Raw genomic sequence first — 26,916 nt, 5'->3', positions numbered from 1 at the left:
TAGATTAATTGACCATATATAATTGTGGGTTCGTTTCTGGGTTTTCTATACTGTTCTGTTGATCTATGTGTCTGTTTTTGTGCTGGTACCATACTGTTTTGATTACTATAGCTTTGTAATATCACTTGAAGTCTGGAAATGTTATGCATCCAGCTTTTTCTTTTCTTCAAGGTTGCTTTGGCTATTCTGGGTTTTTTGTGGGTCCATACAAATTTTAAGATTGTTGGTTCTAGTTCTGTGAAAATTGCTTTTGGTATTTTGATAAGAATTGGGTTAAATAAGACAGTAAACAACATGTGTTGGAGAGGATGTGGAGAAAGGGGAACCCTCTTACAGTGTTGATAGGAATGCAAGTTGGTGGCAGCCACTTTGGAGAACAGTGTGGAGATTCCTTAAGAAATTAAAAATAGAACTTCCCTGTGACCCTGCAATTGCACTATTGGGTATTTACCCCAAAGATATAGATGTAGTGAAAAGAAGGGCCATCTGTACCTCAATGTTCATAGCAGCAATGGCCACAGTCACCAAACTAGAAAGAACCAAGCAAGATGCCCTTCAATGGATGAATAGATAAGGAAGATGTGGTCCATATACACTATGGAGTATTATGCCTCCATCAGAAAGGATGAATACCCAACTTTTGTGTCAACATGGATGGGACTGGAAGAGATTATGCTGAGTGAAATAAGTCAAGCAGAGAGAGTCAATTATCATATGGTTTTGCTTATTTGTGGAGCATAAGGAATGACACAGAGGACATGGGGAGATGGAGAGGAGAAGGAACTTGGGGGAAATTGGAGGGGGAGAAGAATCATGAGACACTGTGGACTCTGAAAAACAATCTGAGGGTTTTGGAGGGGAGGGGATGGGAGGTTGGGTAAGCCTGGTGGTATTATGGAGGGCACATATTGCATGGAGCACTGGGTGTGATGCATAAACAATGAATTCTGGAACACTGAAAAGGAATTAAAAAAACAAATAAAAATGTTTTAAAAATAAATTTTTTAAAAAGAATTGGGTTAAATATGTACGTTGCTTTTGGTAGTATAGACATTTTAACAATATTTGTTACTCCAATCCATGAGCATATCTTTCCATTTCTCTGTGTCATCTTCAATTTCTTTCATCAGTGTTTTATAGTTTTCAGAGTACAGAATACACCTTTTGTTAGGTTTATTCCTAGGTATCTTACTGTTTTTGGAGCAATAATAAATGGGATTGAGTCCTTAATTTCTTTTTCTGCTGCCTCATTATTGGGGTATAGAAATGTAATAGATTTCTATACATTGGTTTTGTATCCTGCAACTTTACTGAATTTGTTTACCAGTTCTAGCAGTTTTTTGGTGAAGTCTTTCAGGTTTTCAATATATGGTATCAAGTCATCTGCAAGTAGTGAGTTTTATTTCTTCCTTACTGATTAAAATGCCTTTTATTTCTTTATGTTGTCTGATTGCAATGGGTAGGACTTCCAGTATCTATGTTGAATAAAAGTGGTGAGAATGGACATCCTATCCTTTTTCTGACCACACGGGAAAAGCTCTCTTTCCCCACTGAGGGTTATATTAGATGTGGGTTTTTCATAGGTGGCCTTTATTATATTGAGGTACCTCCCTGAAAAGCTCCTTTGTTGAGGGTTTTTATCATGAATGGATGTTGTATTTTGTCAAGTGCTTTTTCTGAGTATATTGAAATGATCATCTGGTTCTTATCCTTTCTTTTATTTATTTGATGTATCATGTTGATTCATTTGCAAATATTGAACCACTCTTGCAGGAATAAATCCCACTTGATCATGGTGAATACATTTTTTTAATGTATTGTTGGATTCAGTTTACTAATATTTTCTTTTTTTAATTATTTTTATTAACATATAATGTATTATTTGCCCCAGAGGTACAGGTCTGTGAATCAGCAGGCTTACACATTTCACACACTCACCATAGCACATACCCTCCCCGATGTCCCTAACCCAGCCACCCTAGCCCTACTCCCTACCCGCCACCAACCCTCAGTTTGTTTTGTGAGATTAAGAGTCTCTTATGGCTTGTCTCCCTCCCGATCCCATCTTTCTTGAGAATTTTTGCTTCTGTGTTCATCAGGGATATTGGCCTGTCATTCTCTTTTTTAGTAGTGTCTTTATCTGCTTTTGCACCAGGGTGATGCTGTCCTTACAGAATTAATTTGGAAGTTTTCCTTCCTTTTCTGTTGTTTTAGAATAGTTTGAGAAAAATCGGTATTAACTCTTCTTTAAATGTTTGGTAGAATTTGCCTGCGAGGCCATCTGGTCCTGGACATTTGTTTAGTGGAGTTTTTGATTACTGATTCATTCCTTTGCTCGTTATCAGTCTCTTCAAGTTTTCTATTTCTTCCTATTTCAGTTCTGGTAGTTTATATGTTTCTAGGAATTTATCTGTTTCTTCTAGGCTGTCAAATTTGTTGGCATATAGTTTTTCATAATATTCTCATAATTGTATTTCTGTGGTGTTAGATGTTATTTCTCTTCTGTTGTTTGTGATTTTATTTATTTGGGTCCTTTTCTTTTCTTCTTGATAAGTCTGGCTAGAGATTTATCAATTTTACTCATTTTTTTTCAAAGAACCAGCTCCTGGTTTCAAAGACCTGTTCTATTGTGTTTTTTTTCTTTTTTCTCTCTTTTGTTTCTTTTTTTTTTTTTTTTTTTTTTTTTTTTCCTTAGCACAAGTAGGCAGAGCAGCAGCAGGGAGAGGGAGAAGCAGACTCCTTACTGAGCAGGGAGCCCAATGCGAGGCTTGATCCCAAGACCTTGGGATCATGACCTGAACTGAAGGCAGCTGCTTAACTGACTGAGCCACCCAGGAAGCCCTATTGTTTCTTTATCATTTATATCTGCTCTAGTCTTTATTATTTCCTTCCTTCTCAATCAAGAGTTAGGCACTTAACTGACTGAGTCAGTCAGGTGCCCCTTGTGGAAATTTTAAAATCATAAGGAAAATAACTCTAGGAAAACAAACTTGGAAACTTTTTGGAATGAGCAATTTTCTTGAAAAATGAAAATTCCTAAGAAGAGATTTAGGGATCATAGAAAACATGAAAAGACTTAATATCATTAAGAAATTCAATCAGTAGTCATAAAGATTCTCATTTAAAAAAAAAAAAAGAAAAAAAAGATGGTTGAATTTCAGAGGCAAGTTTTACCCAACTCTACCCAACTCCAATGCACAAATAACTCTCCCAGAATAATGCCTATTTGATGAAAAACATATATGTGTATGTATATATGTATATGATTACATATGTATATGTGCATAAGTATATATATTTTTGTTGAATTCAACTTAACAATGTCTAATTTGAGATTTCTGCATATATGTTTATAAGTGAGATTGGCTTATAATTTTCTTATGTTCTTCTTGTCTAGTTGGTGTCAAAATTATACAAGTCTCAAAGAGAAGCTGAGTACTTTTCCTTTGTACTCTTTGAAGTAGAGTATATGGCATAGGAGTTACTAGAGAGCATGAGAAAAATCTATGAACTTCATAAGCCAGTCTTACAAACGTATATACAAGAATCTCAAATTAAATATGTTCTTATTGAACACAGCAAGAAAAATAACGTGCATTTATGTGCATTCATGTATATACCTAGATATAGGAACATCTTAATCGAAGCAGTTTTGTGTGACCATTTCTACATGATATTGTAGTGCAATATTGATAATATAAAATATTTTGTTTCTATTTGTTTTACAATTAATATTTCCTCATATATTAAGCTTATCAGTGAGGTAAGTTTTCAGTGTTAATATCAAAAAATCTTTGTGAAAGAGAAAGCAAGAGTTTACTACTCTCTCCTTCACTCTCCATTACCCAACGTGGATGGCAGAGCTGTGCTCCTGGAGTAGACTAACCATCCCTTCCACTGAGCTGTCTTTTCCTCCTCCCTGGCTCTTGCGAGGCTGATAGCTGCAGAGCCAACCTGGCAAAGACCATGAGGGAAGTAGTCACAGCACAAGAGCAGCCCCAGGAGCAGCCCCTCAGTAACGTCCTCACAGAGGGCCACACGACGTAGCATCCATACCTTCCCCCTTGTAGCCACAGTTTGCAGATTTTGCTTGGGAGACCAAGCTGCCCCTGTGCTTCTGACGAGGTGACTTTATCCCAGAGCCCCGGAATTAAATCTCATGGGTCCTAACACATAAGTTCTGGAGTTTTGCTTGAAGAGGTCAGCATGCTGTCTCCCTCTTTCCTACGGCTCAGGACTGCTAAAAACGATCTGGCAACTAGGAAGGAAGAGTCTACCTGAAAATAAAGCCAAATTTGGGAAACACACCTGCAAAATGGACAAAGAAAACTCATATCTAGAGACCTGGGTTAAGATGTGGGTCGGTGAGTCCCTGAGGCTCCTCTTGAATCGCTGTTGGTTACAGAAGCCAGTGCACTCCCTTGAGCTGCTTAAGCTAGTGAAAGCCGGAGGTTCTGCCACAGGCAACGGAAAGGATCCCGCTTCCAACACTACTTGAAATTTAAGTTCTCCACCCATCCCCAGCTCCCTTATTAGTTATCCTTTGGGGTCACTCAGTAGCTCTACCCCTACTCAGACACAGAATGCTTCTCCTTCACCCTGGACTAGGGTTGGAGTGGGGCACGATTTGGAGCAGTTATGCTGTTCTTGCTTTCTCTTCCCTGAAATGGCCTCTGGTTATCCCTTCCTTCCCTAGCTGGTAGCAATTGAGACCTTGGGGCTGGGAAGGGGCCCCGAGGAAAGGAGGCGATGACACCATGTGGCAGTTCCAACACCGCAGCAGTGACCTCCCTCTTGTCACACTGCAGCACCCACTGCGTCCTCGTCGTCCTGTTTCCAGGAAAGTGTAAAAAGCATTTCATGTGTAAATTACATCAAAAACCAGAGAATATCTTCCAGCCACAGTGAAAATAAATTCAACAAACTATTCAAATTTATAGTAATTATCATTGCACAGCTCAGCAGTTTCACCTTAAAAATACTGACTCTAAGTGGTTACAAGTAAGGTAGAATCAATTTAGTATTAATAAAAAGCCCAGTACATTTCCTTAATAGGAATTATGTCATATTTTTAATCTTACAGGTTTTTTCCTCTCTATTTGCAAGTTCCCACCACCAAATTTTAACCTATTAATACAATTAAGGACATGGAGTGGGTGTCATAAACACAAAGTCTGCTTATGGTAAACATTATATAGAGTTTACTCATTTCTCTGAAAAATTCAATAGACTTCTTTCTACTTTCACAGAATTGCTTATAATCCTCCATCCTAGCGCAGAGGACTCAGGAGGGAGGAGAGGAAATATTAAAAAGATAAAAGAAAAAAAAGACTGTGTTAGATGGAAAGAAGATACACTTTTCCTTTGGGAAGCCTGTGGGACTATTCCTTTAAGTAGACCTAATTATGATTGGGATTTGTTTGACTTTGGGTTAATCACCTGCAGTTACTGCAACCTAGGTGAGCCCCAGTTACAAATTAATGATGGGTTCTGCAGAGAGAGGAGACATTCCCGAGTATACACCAAATGGATCAGCATGCCCTGAGGAACAGTCAGAGGAAAGACGCCACTGGGGTATCTAGGATCTGTATTTAATTTGCCTTTCCTGCCATTAATCTATTTATATAGTTATTCCACACTGTTTCTGTTGTGCTCTCCTAGCTCCTTGGAATGCCACACCCATGCCAGCCTCGCAGGGACTGTGGGAAGGACAAGAGCCAGGCACTTTTTCTAAGGGGCCAGAGAAATTCACAATGAATTCCTTTAGACAATAGTGTTTCCGTGTTGCGTGTTTTTTGTGTTTTGTTTTCCTCTTAAACACTACTATATTTCATCAGGGCTTCCTGAAATAGAATGTGATCATCAAGGATCGTATCACTCTTGCTTTTTTGTTGGGCTCAGAGACAAGGACATTTCTTGCAGCAGTGAAGTGAGGACAGAAGTTGGCTGTTTTCCCTCAGAAGCAAGAAAGGTCTTTCTCAGGACTTTCTTGGTACATCACTTTGTGGCTCAAAATAGGCAATATGACCTCTGTGTTAGTAAGAAAATATTAGATTCCTGTGTTATTATCTGATAGTAGGTTAATGTGAAAAATACTATATTATGAAAAATGTATTCCACAATATCCTAACAGATGCTGCTAGTATAATAGCCTAATGTAGCAAATGCACCAAATGTGCCTGAGCATGTTTTTGACACTATTTTCATAAGTGATGATATATCCTAATTGAAACTTACTAAAATTATGTTTTCTCCTCCAACTGTCATGAAAACATACCAAACTATGTGTTTTGTGTACCCATGATTTAGGAATATAAGATGTATATTCCCTTTGGCTTTCTCCTCTGTGATTTAGAATTAGATCTGAAAATATGAGATTTTGTCTCTCTGAATACTAGTCCAGGGGGTTAATTCTGTTCCCAGGTATACATTAATTATCCTTAATCACTTAAAAAGCCAACTGTAAATGCAAAGATTTGTAGAAAACATTTTTAGACTTTTTTTAAATTTGAAAAATCTACATCTAAAATGTTTTAAATCTAAAAATGCATTATAGAAGATAGTGTTATCTTTTTTTTTTTAACTTGTGGAGATAATTCCCTTAGGAATCTCCAGAGAAAGTTCTAAATATTTCTTTTTATCACCATACATTAATTTGTGCGTATATTGTATCCTAGTATTAGGTAATCCCTTCAGTAAGCCTTTTATCTTTTGAGATCCAACACACATTAGAAAAGTATGGAAAACAGGGGCACCTGGGTGGCTGTTTGTTAAGCATCTGTCTCATGTCATAATCCTGGGGTCCTGGGATCGAGTCTCACATCAGGCTCCCAGCTCAGCAGGCTGTCTGCTTCTCCCTCTCCCTAGGTCACTTCCTCTGCTTGTGCCTTCTCTCTCTCTCTCAAATAAATAAATAAAATATTAAAAAAAAAAAAAAAGTATGAAAAACAAAAAAAGTACAACCCATGTAACCACAATCCAGGTCAAGAAATAAAACGTTACCAATACCCCCAGACACCCCCATCATGCCCTTCCCAATCACTGAACCTTCTCTCCCCACCCCTAGAGTTAACCACAATTTTGACTTTTACATCAATCCCTTTCTTGCTTGATTTACAGTTTTACCACCTATTCATGCGTTTGAAATACTGTGATTTAGTTCTCTCTGGTCTTTGGGTTTTAGCTTGGGGTTTTTCTGTGGTTGCTTTTTTTGAAATTGACATAAATGGAGTTAATACAGCCGAGTGTCATTTTAGGTTCAACATTTTTCGCTCAAGTCATGTCCGTAAATGTAGTTCTAATTAGTTTTCATTGCTCTGGAGTGTGTATAGTATCAATGCTGTATTACATGAACTCACCCAAATTTATTTATCCATTCTGCTCTTTGGGGCTCTTGGGAGCAAAGCTGCTATGGACATTCTTTTGCATGTCTTTTGATAAACATCGCACATATTTCTGATATGGTATATACTGGTCATAAGGTATGTGTGGTTTTTTTAACATTTTTAAAAACCATATTGCTTTACCATCAGAGGGCCCATAAACATTCCCATTGCTCTGTGTCCTAGCCACATGATTGTTTCAGCCTGTCTGTTGTGTAAGGATACCTACATACCTGCATTTCCATTTCTCTCATTACTAATAAAGTTGAACGACATTTCATATATTTATTGGCTATTCTGTAAAGTTGCTGGTTCAAGTGTCTGGGACTTTTTATATTGTGTTGTCTTTTTTCTTGTTTGATTTCTAAGTGTTCTTTACATATTCTGGATTTGAGCTGATTGCAGTATATGTGTCGTAGACCTCTCTCACACCCAGTTGTTTGCCTTTTCACCATCCTAAAGATTCTGCTGAATCTCAGAAATTCTTAATTTTAATGTTTTCAGATTCACCAAGCTTTTCTTTTCTTTTCTTTTTTTTAAGATTTTATTTACTTATTTGACAGACAGAGACCACAAGTACAGAGAGGCAGGCAGAGAGAGAAGGGGAAGCAGTTTCCCCGCTGAAGAGAGAGCTGGACGTGGGGCTTGATCCCAGGATGCTGGGATCATGACCTGAGCCGAAGGCAGAGGCTTTAATGCAGTGAGTCACCCAGGTGCCCCATCAAGGTTTCCTTTATGATTAATACTTTTCTGTCCCTTTTAGGAAGTCTTTCCCTACCCTAAGATCATGAATATAATCCCCAGTGTTAACCTATGAATTTATCATTTTGCTTTTTATATTTAAATTCAGAATTGACTTTTGGTATGTTTTGAGGTAAGGGGTTGATTTTCATTTATTTCTGGATGGAGAACCAATTGTCTTCGCATTATTCATTAAAAAGATGATCCTTTCCCCACTGCTTTATGCTTCCACCCTTGTTGTAAATTGAGTGTCTGTTACACCTAGGTTAATTTGTGGGCTTTCTATTCTGTTAGTGTATTTTACATTGTTTCTGTCACATTGTCTTAAATAATGTAACTTTGTGATAAATTTTGATGCTCAGTAGAACAGGGCATTCTATTGTGGTTTTTTTTTATTTCATTTTATTTTATTGTGGTAAGAACATTGAACATGATATCTATTCTTTAACAAATGTCTAAGTGTAAAATACAATATTATTAATTACAGGCACACACGGTACAGCAGATCTCTAGAACTTGTTCATCTTCTATAACTGTAACCATGTACTCCTTGAACAGCAATTCCCTGTTTCCCCTACCCCCACCCTTTGGCAGCCAACATTCTGCTCTCTGCGTCTGCAAGTGTGGCTATTTTAGAGATCTCATTTAAGTGGAATCATGCAGTATTTGTCTGTGCCTGGCTTATTTCACTCAGCATCACGTCCTCCAGGTTCAACCATGTTGTCACATATGGCAGGATTTCCTTCTTTTTTAAGGCTGAATAGTACTGCGTTGTATGTATAGACCACGAGCACTTTGGGATTAGCCTGTCAGGCTCCACAGAGAAACCCTTTGAGATTTCGACTGTTACTGCATTTAATCCTTAGGCCAGTTTGGCGAGAATGTTACAAAATTGGGCTTTCTGATACATTACCATAGTACATCTGTGTAGCACTTCTCAGTTTACCTGTATTCATAGTTTTCTATGTAAAGACCTCAGGTATCATTTGTACATTTATTCCTAGATATTTGATATCTTATGCTCTAATAAATGCTAATTTATATTTTTTTTTCAATTTTTATTTTAAGTTGGCTCCACACCCAGCAAGGGGCTTGAACTCATGACTCTGAGACCTGGAGTCGTACACTCTATCAACTAAGCCAGCCAGACACCCCTAAGTGCTGTTTTTGAATAAATTTTATTTTCAGATTTATTGCTGATATATAGCAATGTATGGACTTAAAAGTTTTACTTTTGTATGTAACTGTAATTCATCTGAGGACTTTTTTAGATTTCTTTTGTACCTAATTACGTAACCTACACATAAGTACAGTTTTATCTCCTTCCCTTCCAAATCATTATATATTTTATTGCATTGCATTGCATTTAGTAAGGCAAGGACTTTGACTAGCTGGAATTGCCACTGCAGTATTGATTAGAAGTAGTCAAGTTGGCACTGTTTGTCACATCCCCAATTTCAAAGGGGAAACATTCAAAAGAATTTCTTTTAAGTATGAAGTTACACATTGCTAGATATGGTTTGCCAATCATTTAATTTAGGTTTTTAAATCAAAGCTCATGAATAAGAAAATTCTGTAATTTTTTTAATAATGTCGTCAGGCTTTGGCTAGATTCTTAAAGTGCACTGGAGAGTGTTTCCTCTTTCCCTACTATCTGGAAGAGTGTTCGTAAAACTAACAGTATTCATTAGAATTCACGAGTGAAGGGGTGCCTGGGTGGCTCAGGGGGTTAGAATTCACCAGTGAAGCCCTCTAGCTGAAGTTTTTGGGTTTTATATTTTGTTTGTTTTGGAAAGATTTTTAATTATGAATTAAATCTCTTCAGTAACCCTGTTCAGATATTCCATTTCTTCTTGTGTGCATCTTCGCTCGTTGCAGTTTTCTAGGAATCTGTCCATTTCATCAGAATTTCAAATGTGTTGGAAGAAAGTTGTTTTTACTATCCTTTTATGTTTTTGTGGTCTATAGCATACGTGGTGATGTCTCCTTTTTCATTCCTGATATTTGTTACTCATGTCTTCTCTTCTCAAATTGGACTCTCTAACATTTATTTATTTTTATTACTCTTTTCAGATAGTTTGTTTTCATTATCATTTATTTACCATGAGTATTTCCAAATATATAGGCATTGTTTTCTTTATTAGAAGCTAATTTTGATTTCTAGCTGATTAAAAGACCTATTCTGAATGACTTCTGCCATTTGAAAATCTTTGCTATTTGCTTTATTTTTGTGAATAGTTTTATGAAAATACCACTATGTGTTTGAGAAGATGTGTATTTCATAGTTGTTGGGTATGGTGCTCTACATATTACCATTAGGTCAGTTTTGCTTATTGTGATATTCGAATCTTCTACATATTTACTGTATTTATTTGTCTGGTCTGTTAGAGAAAGAAAGGAGGCTAAAGTCATCCCCCCCATTAGTCAACTAATTGTTGTAGATTTGCCTATTTCTCTTTCTGGTTCTGGCAATTTCTGCTTTCTATATTTTGAGCCCATGTTACTAAAAACATGGAAATTCGGGGGTATTTTATCTTCCTGGTAAATTGAAAGTTCAAACTGAGTTTACCTCTTTGTCTCTAGTAATGATTATTGCCTTAAAGCTAAACTTGACTGGTATTATTGTAGCTACACTTTTCTTTTGGTTATTATTTGCATGATAAATTATATCCCACCCTTTCCAACTTTCTGTTTCTCAGTGTTCTACACACTGACTTTTAAATAACAGATAGTTTTGTTTATTTAATCAGAGTTTACCAATCTTCATCATTAAAAACACAGTGAAGACATTTACACTTATTGTAATTGAGTCTGAGTCCATGTCAGTCTTTAAAGGTTATTAAGGTTATTAAGTCTTTAAACAACAATTTTGCACATTTCAAAAATAGCTCATTAACACCTATGAGTTTAAGAAATTTATCCTCTCTGATTTGTATACAAATGTGTAGGGATTTGTGAAATCTTCTCATATCCTATTATTTCTTTGACTGCTGTATAATGAAAAGAGATCCAGGGACTAAAATACACTAAGAACAACATATCTAATTTAGCACTTTGGGAATTTTGCCTGCAGCTCTTGTCTTTATTGTGATTTACCTAATTCCAATAACACAGAATTAACAATGTATCTCTTAATATATCACTTTTACAAAATACTATAAAGACTTCATTCTTGATTGCAGGGCTGTGATTCCCAAATGAGTGTGTCAGAAATGTCCTGTAGTGAAAGTACATCCTCATGTCAGTCTCTTGAACATGGCTCCGTTCCAGAAATTCTCATTGGCCTGCTTTATAATGCCACCACTGGAAGACTATCAGCTGAAGTGATAAAAGGCAGCCACTTCAAAAATTTGGCAGCAAACAGACCACCCAGTGAGTGAAAAAAAAATTTTTTTAATGCTTATGTTTTCTGCACTTATGGGACTCTCAGTGTTAGGGGCCTCAATCCTATCATTTAGTCTGAACCGATCAAAATGAAATGGTATAATCATCAGCTAATCTGTTTCATGTTTTCTATTTCCAGTCATTTGGGAAGTAGAAAAATTTGAAATTCAAAGTATTAATTGTAAGGTGACAAGATTTTTAATTTTTCATGATATCTGCCGAATAAATTATCCCTATCATAGCCGTTATCTTCCAATGGTAGAAAAAGTTAGAGGATTTTTTAAAGTTAGTCCTATTCTACAGATATGGTCAGGAATATGTAGAGCTATTGGTATCAACAGAAGAATGATGTGGTGTTTTCAGTCTGCATGCAGTACTATGAACTAATGCAGTAATTCTCTTTTCTCCAATAAGAATTTAAGAAGAAACTGTTTCTTCACATTTTTTTCTCCTTTAATATTATAAATTAGTACTGCCAGCAGAGTCTCTTCTTAAATGGCTTGGCTTTGCCTTTACCAGGACAAACAAAATAAGAAATAGTTTGATATTTCCCCTAGGTGCGAAGAGAGGAAAGCAAGATGGCGTACCTGTGCCCTGATCTATATGCCTGTCACTCCTCCCTCCTTAACCCTCTTCCTGCTCCTGAGGATGGAGGCAATTATGGGATTGCAGAGAGAGTGTTCCTCAGTAAACCTCCAAAACCGTTTGTCAATCTCTGTGGAAATAAGTCGGGAACATAACAGCTTCTTTATACTTCTCTGAAATTAAGGCTGTTAGTGCCCTAAGCTCAAAATTTGAAAGGAAATCTTGAATGGTAATGGCCACCTTAAGTTTGCTCAAAGATTTCTCACAGAATCTTTTACTCTGAGTCTCAAATAATTATTGGAGTGGAAACTTTTTCCTCCCTTGAATTAAGTTAATTCATTTACCTCCAGATGTCCTCCACATTGTCTTTTTAATTCAAGTGAAAAGTCACAAAAATATAGCTAAGTATATAATGGAAACCTAAGTAATAATGGAAACCTTATGAAATGTATCTTACAGGTATTATGAAATGTATTATGAAATGTATCTATTCCTGAATTAAAAATCAGAAGGCCAAAATTATGTGTATTTTTCTACCCTTGGATGAGTAACCTAACTCCCCTGAGTCTGTTTCCTCGTATGTAAAGTTGAGGTTGTGTCTGTCACAGGGTAACTGTGAGACTCCAGTCAGGCGAAGGTGCATCAAAGAAGGATGGAATTATTATTGTCCCCTTTCTCCTTTCAGAAGGAAGAATTCAGAGGGAGGAAAGAAGCAATTACTAGAATAAACAGCTTTGGAAATGGGACCTTGGTTCTCTTTATTGATACATACTTAGAATGCAAACTCAAATGGCCTGGGAAGTTACTTACATGAGCAGACTTGGCGGGTGAAAGATACAGAGCGTGAGGCAGTGACAAAGGCAGGGGCGCACACCCTGCCTCAAGACACTCCGATTCGAAACTTCTGAACGCTGTAACGGATCAACAAAATATCATGTGGGGTCACATCCCACCAGCAGCTCTCAGCTTGCCATTCCTGCTTTAGCTAACAGTTTAATTTTTGAACAAATATTTAACTTGAGATGCTAAAAGCCAGCAGAATGGAATGATACACTTGCCTTTCTGTCCTTGCTCAGAACCACTCTGACAGAAACAGAGAAACCAGAACTAAAATGAAGAGAGGGGGTGGAGGCAGGGGGGATGATAAACGGGTTGAGAGATTAGCATTCGCAGCTTAGAGTAGGTGTTTTCAGGTTAAAGAGCAAGTTGGAGAGATTACCATTATTTTAGAATCAGATCTTCAGTATCAGGGTAGTTAATGGTGTTCCCTGGGAGGCAGCTAGTAGGTAAATATAAGTTAACATTAAAATTAATTGTATGAAGAGGAGTATTTATAAAGTAAAATAGAATACAGTTTTATCAGTCTGTCTTATACTGTATATGTTATACAAGATTGTGACCCTTCATATATGCCTAATTCTAGGCTTTGAACTGTGTTATCAACTGAAAAATCCAAAGAAACCATGGGAACTTTCAAGAGCAAAAATTTTGATAGTCCTATTTTATTTTGTTTAACTTAATTTTTTATATTACATTGAAAGCAATAGAAGCATTTGAAATATTTAATATTGCATGGAGAGACTTCAAAACTTAGCATAATTGTAGTTTGATAATGACTTTTATTCAGTCTTTTATATAGTCTAATAATTTGCATGATTCTATGTTCAATGTGCTTTAGACCAAGAGGCTATCATTATAAAGATGTTCCCCCTTTAAAGAAGTGTAATTTTTGTTTAAGATTACACAATGACCTTAAAAATTCGCATTCCATGAAATTTACCCAACAACCCTTTTGTTCAACCCCTCTACCTGAATTAAAATGCTAAAGTTTTGTGTTCTTCCAACTCCAGTGAACAGTGTTTCCTCTTTAATTCTAACCTTTGACCCTCTTTCACCCAACAATTGACATCTGGTCATTATTTCTTTTACTGCTTTCCACCCCCTGTTGTCAGATGGACTGTTCTGTTGTCTAAAACACTTGATAGGTGGACAGGTTTATATAATCCGAGGTGAGTTCCTGTAGAGGCTAATTGGATGTTGTCTTTTCATGCAAAAACAAAATACCCTAAAACTTGCCAGCAGTGAAGCTGTCCACCATGTTGGTTTCCAAAAAAAATGCACATTTATTATCTGTGGTACTTTAAATAAAACTAACTTAGAATTTATCTCTGATTATGGATGATGGTATTCAGAGTATGTAAAAATAAGCAAAACTTTTTAAATTAAAGGTTTTATTTTTCATGTACTATATTTTGATTCATACAATAGATATTTCATAAGAAATATTGCGATTTTCATTAAAATTAATTGAAATTTTAATATGAAGTACACATGATGGATCACCGTGCTGAAGATCATTTGCATGAGTCTAAAGAACCTGAAAACACAGATGTTTGAAGAGAGGGTTTATCTCCAAAATAATCAGGCAATGAACTATTATGTTTCACTTTGTACACTAAACATTACATCAATTTTTTTTGTAATTCATGAAAACAGTTAAGAATACCATACTTTAAATTTCACATTAAATTCTGCCAAAAAAGAATCCTGTAGTATTTATTTTAACAATCCAAAAAGCACATTAAATGTATTCTTGCATGAAACCCGGAGAAAGTTTTACTTGATTTGCTAAACTTTGAGCCCTTAATGCATTTGGCTTCATTTTGGCCCTTTCAGATGTTTTTAAAATATATTTAAAAACCACATCCATGCAGAGATTTTTTTGACATTTCATCCTAAGCTGTTTTGATGTCATCTTTGCATTCTTGTCTTCTTTTCCTCTTTACCATTTGCCTTCATTTCTATTTGTTTGTTTATTCTTTTTCTCTGAAAACACAGTGGAATGCTTTACAGTGTTGTGGCTAATTGAGCTTGCTAAGTGTTTATTAATGCTATGGTGTCCTGCTTAGTGAAGCTAATTGGGAATGGGGTTGGGCAGGGGTGGTAGTGGGAGGTCAAGGATTGGGGGTGGGAGGGTGTGGAGGAAGGATTATGAGGTATACCTTTAAATTCTAACTATGACATAGAAATAGTGAGGTTGAGATGTTGTGACCCACAAAAGATTTGCATTCTCTGTCCTTGTCACATTTTATAAGCATCTACATCAAAATGGAATTCACTGAATTTCCATTAAACATGGTATACACCATATCCTTATAAAGACTCAGTGTTCTCAGCAGATGTCACAGGAAAGGTGTTTTGAGTTTGTTTAAAATGATATCTGTGGTATGTTGTTCTTTTTTTCCTGTAGATACGTATGTCAAATTAACTCTCCTGAATTCCATGGGTCAAGAGATGTCCAAATGCAAGACTTCCATCCGCAGAGGGCAGCCTAATCCAGTATACAAGGAAACTTTTGTTTTTCAAGTGGCCCTATTTCAACTTTCTGATGTGACACTCATACTGTCTGTGTATAACAAACGCAGCATGAAAAGGAAAGAGATGATAGGCTGGATTTCTTTAGGTCTCAACAGCTCTGGAGAAGAGGAGCTCAATCACTGGACTGAAATGAAAGAGTCGAAAGGACAGCAAGTGTGTAGATGGCATGCGTTACTAGAGTCATGATGAATAGGATAACTGAGCAATTACAATCCGAGGCAGCATTATCTCTGATTGCAGCATTGCTATTTTTACCTAGTCACCATTAGAAGAGCTATTCTCTGAAGCGTCATCCTCACCATTCTACCCGAATGCTTTAAGGTCTGTGGAAAGAGCATCTAACACTGACATCAATGAAGAAACGATGTGTCTCTGGTAGAGCTTCTTGGGGAAATGAGACACTTGCATCATCATTGTTAACAGTCCTCCAGAGCTTTAAGAACGGGCTTTTGGTTTAAAGTTAAGTTTACTTTAGCAAAAGAGTCAGTAATTTCATGGAAAAAAAAATAATAAAAACTGTGATTTTTTTTTTCTTTAAATCAGAATTTTTAGTTGCAACACTTTTAGGATTACCCTAAATATTAACCAGGAAACACATATTTTGACTGGCTCATCCCTAGTGTTGGAAATGTTTCTTAATCTGAAAAAGTACATGTCCAGCTCAATCATGAGGCACATCTAATGGTAAAGGGTTTCAATTACACAGAAAATTGTTTTATTTCAGATATTTTCCCTTTGTGCACTTAGTTTCATTGTGCCTCAGTTCTTCTCAATGGCACTCAATTTCAAGTGCAAGCAAGTGTTCATTTTCATAAAGTAATTTTTTTAATATTTATTTAAAAAAAAAATCTCATTTCTTCATTTGCCTCTGCTTTCGCCTGATCCAAAGAGACCCAGTCACTGGACTGGTCCCTTGCAAGTCTTTTAGACAGGTTGTACTGTAGAACCACGTAACTTTCTGTTGAAAGCACTTCCTGTATTCTTGTATTCCAATGTAGGAAGCTAATAGAGCAGGACTTTACTTTAAAATTTCTTTCAACAATTGACTCTTTAAAATTGTAGTAGTGTGAAAATACATTTTTTACAAACTAAAAAAATATAATAGATAAGCTGTTGAAAATTGAAAACAGCTCAAGTTAAAGAAAATGTTAATTATCTGCTCTGAGAATGGAGTGACCAACACTGCATAAAGCAGGTAGTGTTCTGATAAGAAACTGTTCTCTCTAAATCTTCTTCAGTCTTACTTCAATTTGTACTTGTGATCTAAAGACTCTCCAGTTCTCAGTTTGAATCAAAACATCACGTTAAAAACAGTTCTGAGATTCCTTATGAAATTTCTAGTGACCTGTGACTAGATTTTATGAAACTTACAGATCCGTTCTTCAACGTGACGTCATCCTGTGCCTTTCATGTAAGTTACATTTGCTCATACAGCTTGAAAGTTGTATTTGCAAAATTAGGCCTTCGATTTTTATAAATGTAAAGATTCCTCAGAACAGTGTCACAAGATCTTTATTTCCTCTGAAGTATGTAAAAGTTGTATAATGTGCTAATTTTTTTAAATGGCAAGGCATTTTCATTTGTTGTTTTTATATTTAGGAACTCTTATTAATCAGGAATATTATAAGCTGTTTTCTTTTTAATTTTGCTTCTTACCCAGTATATAATTTTTTGCATAATACTTTATTAAATAGAATGTTTTGTATATATGAAAAATACTTTCTTTCTTCGCTTTTTAATTTCTAATTAAACTAGACAAAAACATACTATTTACCAGTTACTAAAAAGCAGCATACCATTATTCCTAGTCCCAACTAAGCACTATATATTATTGTAAGCAAGGACTTGTTATTACCATGATAACAAAACCATGCATAGACATTATTACTTCAGCTTGGCTCTACTGAAAGGCCTTAAAAGAAATCCAAAAAGACCGTGAACTAAAATTTTTTCGTTTAAAAAATGGCAGCTCTATGCACTCATATACACAAATTATAAGATAACCTACAGATGCTATATTGGGTGGCATGAGGTTTAAGAATGTGTGTTACAGAGTTACATGAAAGAGAAAAACCCATTCTTTGATTGTTACACTCATGAGCTTTTTCCAAGGTTTTTTTTATAAATTAGTTAAGTTATAAAGCTAGAATGTGCATCAAATAGTGAAATATCTCATATACATTATTTTCAGCGACAGTATGGAAAGAGATTTGAAGGTGGGTTGTAGACCTTCGTGAGAAATTGGATTTAAGCATTTGAGGCAACAAGGGTCTTTACTGGCTTTGAAACAACTGACTGCATTGCTAGGAACTGGGATCTTCCTAATGGAAAGAGTTAGTCTTATTCGTAGCTGTAACAAAGACTAATCAATAGTCACATCATGAGACCAATGTAGTGCTTTCTCCTTCGGTGATGAAAGGACCTAACTCGCTGTTATTTGATAAATCTGGCTTTCTTCAGACTTTGCCCAGAACTGTGTGTGCTTTGGTACATCACTATGAGGTTATCTGGTATAGATATCAAATCCAATATGGTTTAAAAATTAATCAAAATATTTAAAGGTTTTCAAGAAGGACCCTACCTCCACCCCAGCTGCCAAGTTCTCAAAGATTAAGAATTTATGTGTATGCATATCTGTATACACACACATGCCTACGCACGCACACACACACGTAAAGGTGAAGGTGCCCTGGCTTTTTCAGATAACTAATTAGAGAACCATTTATCAAGTTTATGAATTATTTTTCTCCTGTATATATTTACTAAAAATTATATTTGGTTTTGGGTGCTATTTGCTACCATTCTCCTCCACACACAGAAAAATATGTATCTTTTTATCTTGTGGATTGACACAACTTAGAGTAATTACTCCCCCAAATTTGTCTATTCTTTTAGAAGAAATTAAATAGGTCTCAAGAGACCCACTTCACTCTACTGAATCTAATGTACAAGACAGTACTACTGCTCTTTTGTGTGCTTAAATTTGCATGAAAGCATAAAGGCAAAATCCTATATCTCAGCAATTTGCAGCAAATAGGGGCCCACTGGTGGGCAGCAGGTGCTGTCTCAGAAACTTGAGAAAGACAACCCACTTTCTTGTTCTTCTCTTAAAGTCCCCTAAGTTTTATAATAAAATAAGATAGTCTGAATATGGCAATTGACTGGCATTCATGGGAGCTCCTGAGCCTGGAATTACAGGCTTTATCTGTCTCCCAAATGAGCTGCAAAATGTAGTTGTTTATTACTGCCCGGGAAACAAAGTGTATTTCAAATCAGAAAAGAATTTGTTTAGTAAAATATCATCTTACCTTTCAGAGGCTTTCTTCTATACTCTCGTGTCTTCTGTACTATCCACATTTTGTGTGAAATCCATTTATTTGTCTTCTTACTGTGCATTCTGTGTATTCTCTGTAATGTATTTAGTGACAAAAATAATCAGTCAAACTACAATTTTAAAAAGGAAAAACCAGTAAGAAAATATTGAAGCTACCTCGATTAGTACACACATGTTTAAGTGTAGGGCCTGGTAGGGTGGTTTCATCCAGCCTCGTGCAAATCAATGCCCAGGGCTACATGTTAAATCATTTTCTTGATATACCGTCATTATTTTCATTTACTTAGCAAGTGAATCAGAAGCACAATCCATGATTGCAAGGTAAGACAGCATCCGAAGGATAAGAGGTCATAGAATTGAGGGTGTTAAGACAAACAGCTCTTCAAGTGAACTGAGAGGCTATTTGAAGATTCAGATGAAGTAAGAAAAGTAATCACCAACAAATTTTTTTCCTGACATAAAAAGAAATAACACAAATCCACTGGCCTAAAATTGCCATTTGCCTACATGGACTAGATGGCTGATTCGTAGATTTTTCTCATCAATGGTCATTACATTATTTCACACTGATTGTTACCATCCAGAAGTTTTACTTCTTGTGTTTCTCCATTCACCACCCCCCAGTTCACCCTGCACTCCAGCCTGCACTGGAGGTAGCGATCATTATCCCCACCGGCGGAACTCAACGTTGAGCAGAAAGTTAAATACACAATGAAACAGTTTTTAAATTAACTTCTAAAACATCATCTGTGCCCACAAAAAAATGTATAATAGTAATGATGGTAACTGCTATAATTTATTAAGGTCTACCATAATAATTTATTATTTTGATTCTCACAATAACGCTGTGAAGCAAATAATCTTTACAAATTTTATGATGAAGAAACTACCACATAGGGGTTAAGCAGACTTGTCTTAAGGTCATCCAGTAAGTAAATAGTAGAGCTAAGATTAGAACCTAGGTATAAATTACTCTAACGCCTATACTACGCACATTGCAATTGAACCCGTCTGTACCAGTTGCAAGAAAAACAGGACAACATTGTTACTTACCAGTAATTCCACCCACCTTAATGGGATGGCAGAACTAGACAAGAGAAAGAAAAATCAGATCTTGGGAAAGAGAAACAAGACAAAGAAGAAAATGAGATCAGAGATCTCCCTTCCTCCCTGCCCCAGGACACAAGTGGTACTTCTGTGTAATACTCTGTAGATGACTTTTGATTTCCAGAGACTTGGAGACTAATTTACTCTACAAATGTAGCCTATACTTACATTCTGAAAATATGCTAAACAATATATTCTGCTCCCTGTCTACTACTTCTGGGAATCCAAGGTATTTTAAGTGTATCTGATCACCTTTCTATGAAGGACGTATCTTGTATCCTTTAGCAGGTATCTTGCCCCTTTCAGTGGTGAGAGAAATGACCCTGTCTTCCTCTGTGCTCTTCTTGTAATTTATGTTTCTTACATATCTTTTATTAAGGCTTAACTGGATTACATGGATTTCTTTCTTCCTTAATAGCAGTAAATGCCTTGTCTTGCTATCTTTATGTACCCCTTGCTCATAGTAGGCATATAATAAGTACCGAATCAAACTAAATTTCTTATAGAAGAAGTCAATAATACTGTTATATAGGTCTTAATTTTATGACTCTTATGTAATGCATGGATTTATTTACTCCTTTACTTTGTATATTTATAAGGACACCTACTATGTGTCATGTATTGTTCCAAGTGCTACAGATGCAGAGGTAGTGTATGAGAGAGACAAAGTCTTTCTGCTCTCATGGAGCTTGCATTCTAAGGTGGGGAGACAGCCAAAGAAAGATAGGCATTTAGTAGAGTAAAACTTGGGATCAGAATAATCTTCTGGAGAAGGTTACCCTTGAGTTGGATCTTAAAGAACAGACACAAGGAATATATTTTCAAAATTTGAAGCAAATGTAGTATGTCCCAAACTATGGTGTTGAAGAATTATTTCGAGAACTTAATTTGTATTCCAAAGCCCCGCCTCCAGAGATGTTTGTTTCATTTGGTCTGGAGTGGAGTCCACAAATCTACATTTTATTAAGCTTTCCAGGAGATTCTGTGTGAGATACCCCGGTATAGAATATTGAGCTCAATACTGATAGCATTGTTTCAGTGTCCATAGATTAAATTTATAAGAGTGATAAATAAGAGTGAGATTATGACTGGCATTAGTGCTATTGATCTTTTATTTGTGCTTTCTTAAAAAGGAAAATGTTTAAAAAAAAACATTAAAAGTGATATTTAATTATGAGTTCCTCTATATTCTCATCCAACATAACGTTTTCAGTGTTCCCTGGTATAATAAATACTGTTATGTTGGTCTTATGATTCCTGAAAAGTGCTTTGGTTTATGGCTCACATAGCCCCCCTGTAAGCTGTCCTTACAGTGATAAATAGGAGTCAGAGAGAGAGTCTGAGGAGCTATTCGCTGAGTGTCTGTCTGTCTGTCTGTATTCTTGGTGGAGTTGGGCTGCCTTGTAGGTAAGTTTGTAGTGACAGCTGCAGATGGTGGCATTTTCCATTCCTGTTGTAGTACGTTTGTTGCCTTTGGGCTTCATGGTCTGTGGCTTCTCTGTCTTCACTCTCATCACATGAACTTCATTCTTGGCTTCCTCACTAGCCACACATTCCTATCCCTTCTTCTCTGATCTCTATTTCCTTGGTTCTTTCTGCTCTAAGGATCTTTTATTTCAAAGAGCAAATTAATATAGCAGGCTCAGGCCTTCCTCTTTCTCTAAGAATAAATATTCTGTGTGGAGTTCATCGGGGTTTCCTTCTCCCCTCATTTAAAACGTAGACCTACCTCCTCTTGTGGAATACTTCACATGGATAGATTTTACATTTGGAAACATCTTTCTCCCCCGACAAAGATCTGTGATTAACCCACTGAAAAGGGCGGTTATTTGAATACTGGGAGTGCTCTGGTGTGAAACTGGCTGTTTTGGAACAACTGCTGCTATATCGTTGTATTTGCTCTGGTTATAACCCGAGACCTGGTTGATGCAAGTTTAACGTGAAAGTGTGGGATGGACTGGAATTATGAGTCCCATATCAAAAAGGAGTCTTGCTTGCTCTTTTTTGTCCCTATGTAGACAGATGCGTGTCTCTTTACAACCCTTTCTTCTCTCTTCCTCCCTGCCCTTTTGCCCATTCGCATCCATGCGCACTCACACCAAATACCGCAGTTCATCAAAGCCGAATGAGATCTACTGAAAAGTGAGACCCTGACTTTTTTTTCCCCCCTTCATCACATGGACCAGACAGTGGGAGGACCAGTCGGGTTTTCCCCACCACTAGAGGGAGCAAAGCATGGCGCTCCTTCCTCACTGGAGGTCTTGGTCACTCTGGTGATCAGCGCTGTGCTTCCCTCCGCTACTGGGAATGTCGTGGGGGTCGGGAGCGGAGAAGGAAACGAGTATGAATCTAACGCAAGTTTGGCATACTTGTATTATAGAATCTCCACCCTTAGCACATAAAAATTCCTAAATAACTGCAAACAAAGTCACTGCTGTGGCAGTCGTTTTGCAAGATATTTGGTATTATTTCCATGTCAGTTTGTCAGTCTGTATCTTCCATTGCCCTACTAGTATACTTTCCATCTTCACCTTTTTCTTTATTATTCTAATTAGTATTTGATGCTTGAGCTTGTCTCTTAAATATTCAAGGCTGCCTTAAAAAGAACACCCTTACTACCTTTCTGTTTATACCTTTAACATGTGATCTCCCACCTGACAAATTGTTTTTAAAAATGAATACCCAATAGATGAACTATAATACTCCATTATACACCAAAACAATAATTTTCTGAAGTTTGTTTCTATATTCAGATATTGCTAGAATGCTTATTTCCATAAATCTAAGGAGATAATATTATTTTTTCTTGAAATTTTTATTTAAATTCTAGCTAGTTAACATCCAGTGCAGTTAATATTAAATGCAACTATTTTGCTTAATGAGAAAGTAGGAATTTCCCCATATCTCTGAGACTGATTGTCTTGCCTCACATCTGGCTGAAGGGGGATGGTTGTGAGCCTCTTACCAGCCCTTCATCTGTCAGTTTCTGAGTGTACTCAGCTCCTCCGCACATATTGTTTCCAGTAACAACCGAACCTTTTCAACCCTGAGGGTAGGTCCTCCACAATGATCCTTTTCCTAACTTTCACTAAGGCGGATGGGAGGACTTACATGAGCACCAATAGGAAGAAAGAACCCCGAAAGCCTAACGGAACAGTATCTTAGAGCCCTGGCATGGGACTTTAACCCAAATACCTACAGGTGATTCTAGTCATAACAGAGTAGAAACCAACTTCCCAGAAGTGAGATTTTAGGACGTTACGTCCTATCCTAAATTCCCTCCTTTTGGGTATCTTCTCTCTCTTTCTTTCTTTCTTTCTTTCTTTCTTTCTTTCTTTCCTTCCTTCTAATTTTGTGAGGAAGTCTTAAAAAGCAATGGTTTTAAAAATGTCAAATGTTGACCTAACTGGGCAGGATTTCAGAAAAGGGAAACTGAAGTAAAGACCATAGAGTCATAGGAAGGCTTGTGTTGGGAGGGAGGGGCAGATGGCATTTGTTTTTCTTTGGGGGGTCCTTCTGGACAAATACTGAGAACATTTACAACATTCTGTGATTATGTCACATTTGTTTTGTGAGGGGAAACCAGAGTAGCTTTTGCCTATTAATCAGCTCATTTAGTACTTAAGTATATTTAAACAATTATTTGAAGCACAGCTAGAATATAATGGTGACACTTCTAACAGTATTTTGCAATTATAAATATTACTTTAAATTTACTTGAGAAAGTTTCCAATAGTAGCTTGCATTACAAAATTAATTTATAATGTTTCTGCATAATTTTAATTAGATGATTTCTGGTTTTGTGGTGAAAATATAGTGGCAACAATTTTGAGGAATCTTTAAAACTGTAGTAGAGAGGACAGCCAGACTTTTGCTGGGTTTTTATTAGAATTTTGAAACAAGAAAGTGTTATCAATGTTCCTTTTCAGTTCAGTTAGTCTTGAGGAAGAACCAATTGTATGAGCTTTAAGGTTCTTGATAAATGTTAAGATCTATTTTTTTTCTAAAACTCATGATGCTCACCACTGCTCAATATTCTTACATTGTGTTTTATTTCTCAAAATAATGTAATTTTTATGGAAAACTCAATTAGTGGAATCTTATGTTGAATATCCCCTTACTTTGCTTCTTTCCTTTCTTCCTATTTTCTTCTTTCTTTTCTTTCCTTTTTCTTTCTTTCTTTCTTTTTTTTTGGAGGCAAAAAGACTTCCTTAATAGTATAGTTTCTACAGAGCTTTCTTACTTATTTTTCTAATAATGGATATAACAGTGTGATGAAGTTTAAATGCTCTGTGAGCAAAACTCTATTAAACAACCTGAAGAAAATGCACTGCTGATTAACATTTCCCTTGGTCTTCAATTGTCTCCAACATATTTTCTAGTGACTCTACACCATTAATGGATCTTATTAATATATATAAATGTCTTTATGTTTATCAACAGTGTTGTACTATCGTCACATATTCATTTGTGTTTGGGGTCAAAAATATAAACAGATGCGTGTGTGAAACGACCTATTTTATAGAATGAGCATATATCTAATCATTTTCATGTAATTGAAAATGTGCTATATGTGGCATTTTATTCTCCTATCTACTTTTCTACTATCTATACACCGATTGTCTCGGTGCATTTTTCCTTTTGTATAATTGTATTACATAAAAAATCGCTGACCTCTCTGTAAACAATATAAGAACTGTTAAAATTATTAATCCAAGGAGATTTTAATGGCAGTTTGATTTTCCAGAGAATAAATTTTTGTGTGGGTTAAAAGTTTTCTTTTCTTCACCTTTCTGTCAAAAATCTCCTCACGCTTTAGCATTCACTTGAATGGGTAAGCCTCCATCTTCTCAGATGAGGATACACAAAAATCAGCCCAAATTCTTATCCTTGACAAGTGTAGATGTGTTCCTTGCCCAATATAATGTCGATTGCATAAGCAAATATTGGATTGAGACATGGAAATGTTGTTAAGATATCAGGTTTAAAAGGATTGCGTTTCAGCATGCTGTAAAATATTGCTATCACAATGTTTGGGTTATTTTATTTTCTTTAATTCTAAGTCAAATGTGACCTCCAAAGAAAACAGACTACAGCAAATTTAAACATTTTAAAATCATCGCCTTTAAAGTTCACAAATAAGTCAAGAAGGAAACTAGCTTCACAGTGATTTCAGTATCTCGAGCTGAAACAAGCCTAGCTTACTGGGAATGTGTCCTAATTCATATCGGTATCGTCATTCTACTTAACAAAATCATTCTGTATTTGGCAATAGCAGTTTGTTGATTTCCAATCCTTCCTTATTAGGCATTTATAATATTATTTCCCAAAGACCTTGAGTTTAGATATATTTTTCATATTTTATTTCCCTGTCCATTTTATGTCCAACAACAAAAATTTTTAAAAAACAGACTTTACAAGTACTGTTTTCCATATTGAAAAGAATTTCAACTTTTGGTGCTCTAAAATTGACAGAAATTAAAGTTGCTACTATACTATCTAATCTCTGATTGTCTTCGAATCTTCAGTTCCATAAGCTAACCAGAAGCCTTCTTTAGTTAACTTTTTTAAAGAGTAAAACACCAATGCTTGATTTCTCTGGCTTAATTCTTTTCATTAAAATTAAATTTCAGTAGGGCTACCTCTACTGAAACACAAAATGTGAAACAATTTTGCTTAAACTAAATGGGTTCATAATTTAATCTCCAACTAAGTTTAAGGAAATTGTATCCCTTCCCAGTATTTGCGGCTGAATTCATCCCTCCCCTGACTCCCCCAAAAAGGTTAAGTTTCCACTATTAAGACATTTAAGGTTAAAGAAGCAAAAATAATAGACTTCCTTATTCATTTACTCCAAAAATAAGTGATTGTCTGTCACAGAATTGCAATTGATATAAAGTGAAATTTCCAGCAGAAAATACACACACCTGCATTCTAACTAGAAAATCATTAATTTATGTTTTTATTGTTGTGGATGTATTTAGAATACCATATTCTATATATATATATACATAATATATACTCGATTGTTTTCATTGCAAATTGATTGTAACCTTTGATCTCCAGTATGCAAAATATTTAAATCAGGGTTTTTTTCCGTAGATTTTCAAAATATTCCATAATGTTTCCCATTTGAAAATAAAGTAATTCTCGATTTAAAAATTAAAGTTCTCAGGAAATATATGAAAAATTGTTTAATTAGTACTTTTCAATCAATTACAAAAATAATGCACTAAATGTTTCTATGTAATTAAATGCTAAATAAACGGGGACAAATGATGTAAGAATCTCATACACTTATATTCATTAGAGGTGGAAAATGAAGGCATATACTAAGTTGACATAAGGAAAACATATCTACGGGAAAATTTTCCAAGCCATCCTTTCACTCTGTGATAGAAACTGCCCACTCTTTACCAAAATCCATGTTTTCCTTTCTTGTGTCCTCTATGTTTCTTGGCCTCCCTTCGGAATGCCCATATGACTGAGTTCTAGCCAGTGGAATACGAGCAGACATGACGCACACCAATTTTGAAGAGGCTTTTTAAGAAATAAATGTGCCTTTTCCATGCCTCCTTTCACTTCCCACTGGCTGGATACAGAGGAAAATGAAAGCCAAGGACACGGCAGAGCCACCCGTTGGAAAGATTCTGGGTCACTGAGTCACTTCACAGAAAAGAGACAACCAGCTGTGTTTGCCTTACGATGCTAACATAAACGAGAAGAAAAACTGTATTGTATTTGAGCCATTACCCATTTTAGAGTCTACTTGTTACTACAAACAATTGAAGCCAAAACAAATATTGGGATCTTGCAGGGATCTTGTGAGAACGAGTGTTCATGGTCCATGACATTGGCTTTAGCAGTCAAGCAGCCTGCAGTGAGGGAATGGCTACTGCAGGCTGACGACCATAACCCATGTCACGCAGGGGCAAAACATTTGATAAGACAGTTGCCTGTTACACATGAAAGGCGGTTGGTATGACTGCGAACCCATAGTTCAGG

At 36.1% G+C, this 26,916-nt stretch overlaps 1 protein-coding gene across 4 annotated transcripts in view; it reads left to right on the top strand.

The window, feature by feature from the left end:
• Positions 1–25,876, top strand: part of SYT14 (synaptotagmin 14) — a 206,994-nt gene extending 181,118 nt beyond the window's left edge. For 2 of the 4 annotated variants that reach the window (XM_059146289.1, XM_059146287.1), the window contains 3 exons: positions 11,306–11,495; positions 14,045–14,101; positions 15,343–25,876. In XM_059146289.1, coding sequence (XP_059002272.1) covers positions 11,306–11,495; positions 14,045–14,101; positions 15,343–15,656 — 561 coding nt within the window. In that variant the 3' untranslated portion in view covers positions 15,657–25,876. The remainder of the gene's footprint in view (positions 1–11,305; positions 11,496–14,044; positions 14,102–15,342) is intronic. The other 2 variants (XM_059146288.1, XM_059146286.1) reach the window with 1 other exon arrangement.
• Positions 25,877–26,916: the final 1,040 nt, after the last annotated feature.

This window comes from Mustela lutreola, chromosome 14 (assembly GCF_030435805.1).
Source record: "Mustela lutreola isolate mMusLut2 chromosome 14, mMusLut2.pri, whole genome shotgun sequence".
Classification (NCBI taxonomy): Eukaryota; Metazoa; Chordata; class Mammalia; order Carnivora; family Mustelidae; genus Mustela; species Mustela lutreola.
Note: the sequence above shows the minus strand (reverse complement) of the source record. Positions and strands in the feature narration are given on the sequence as shown.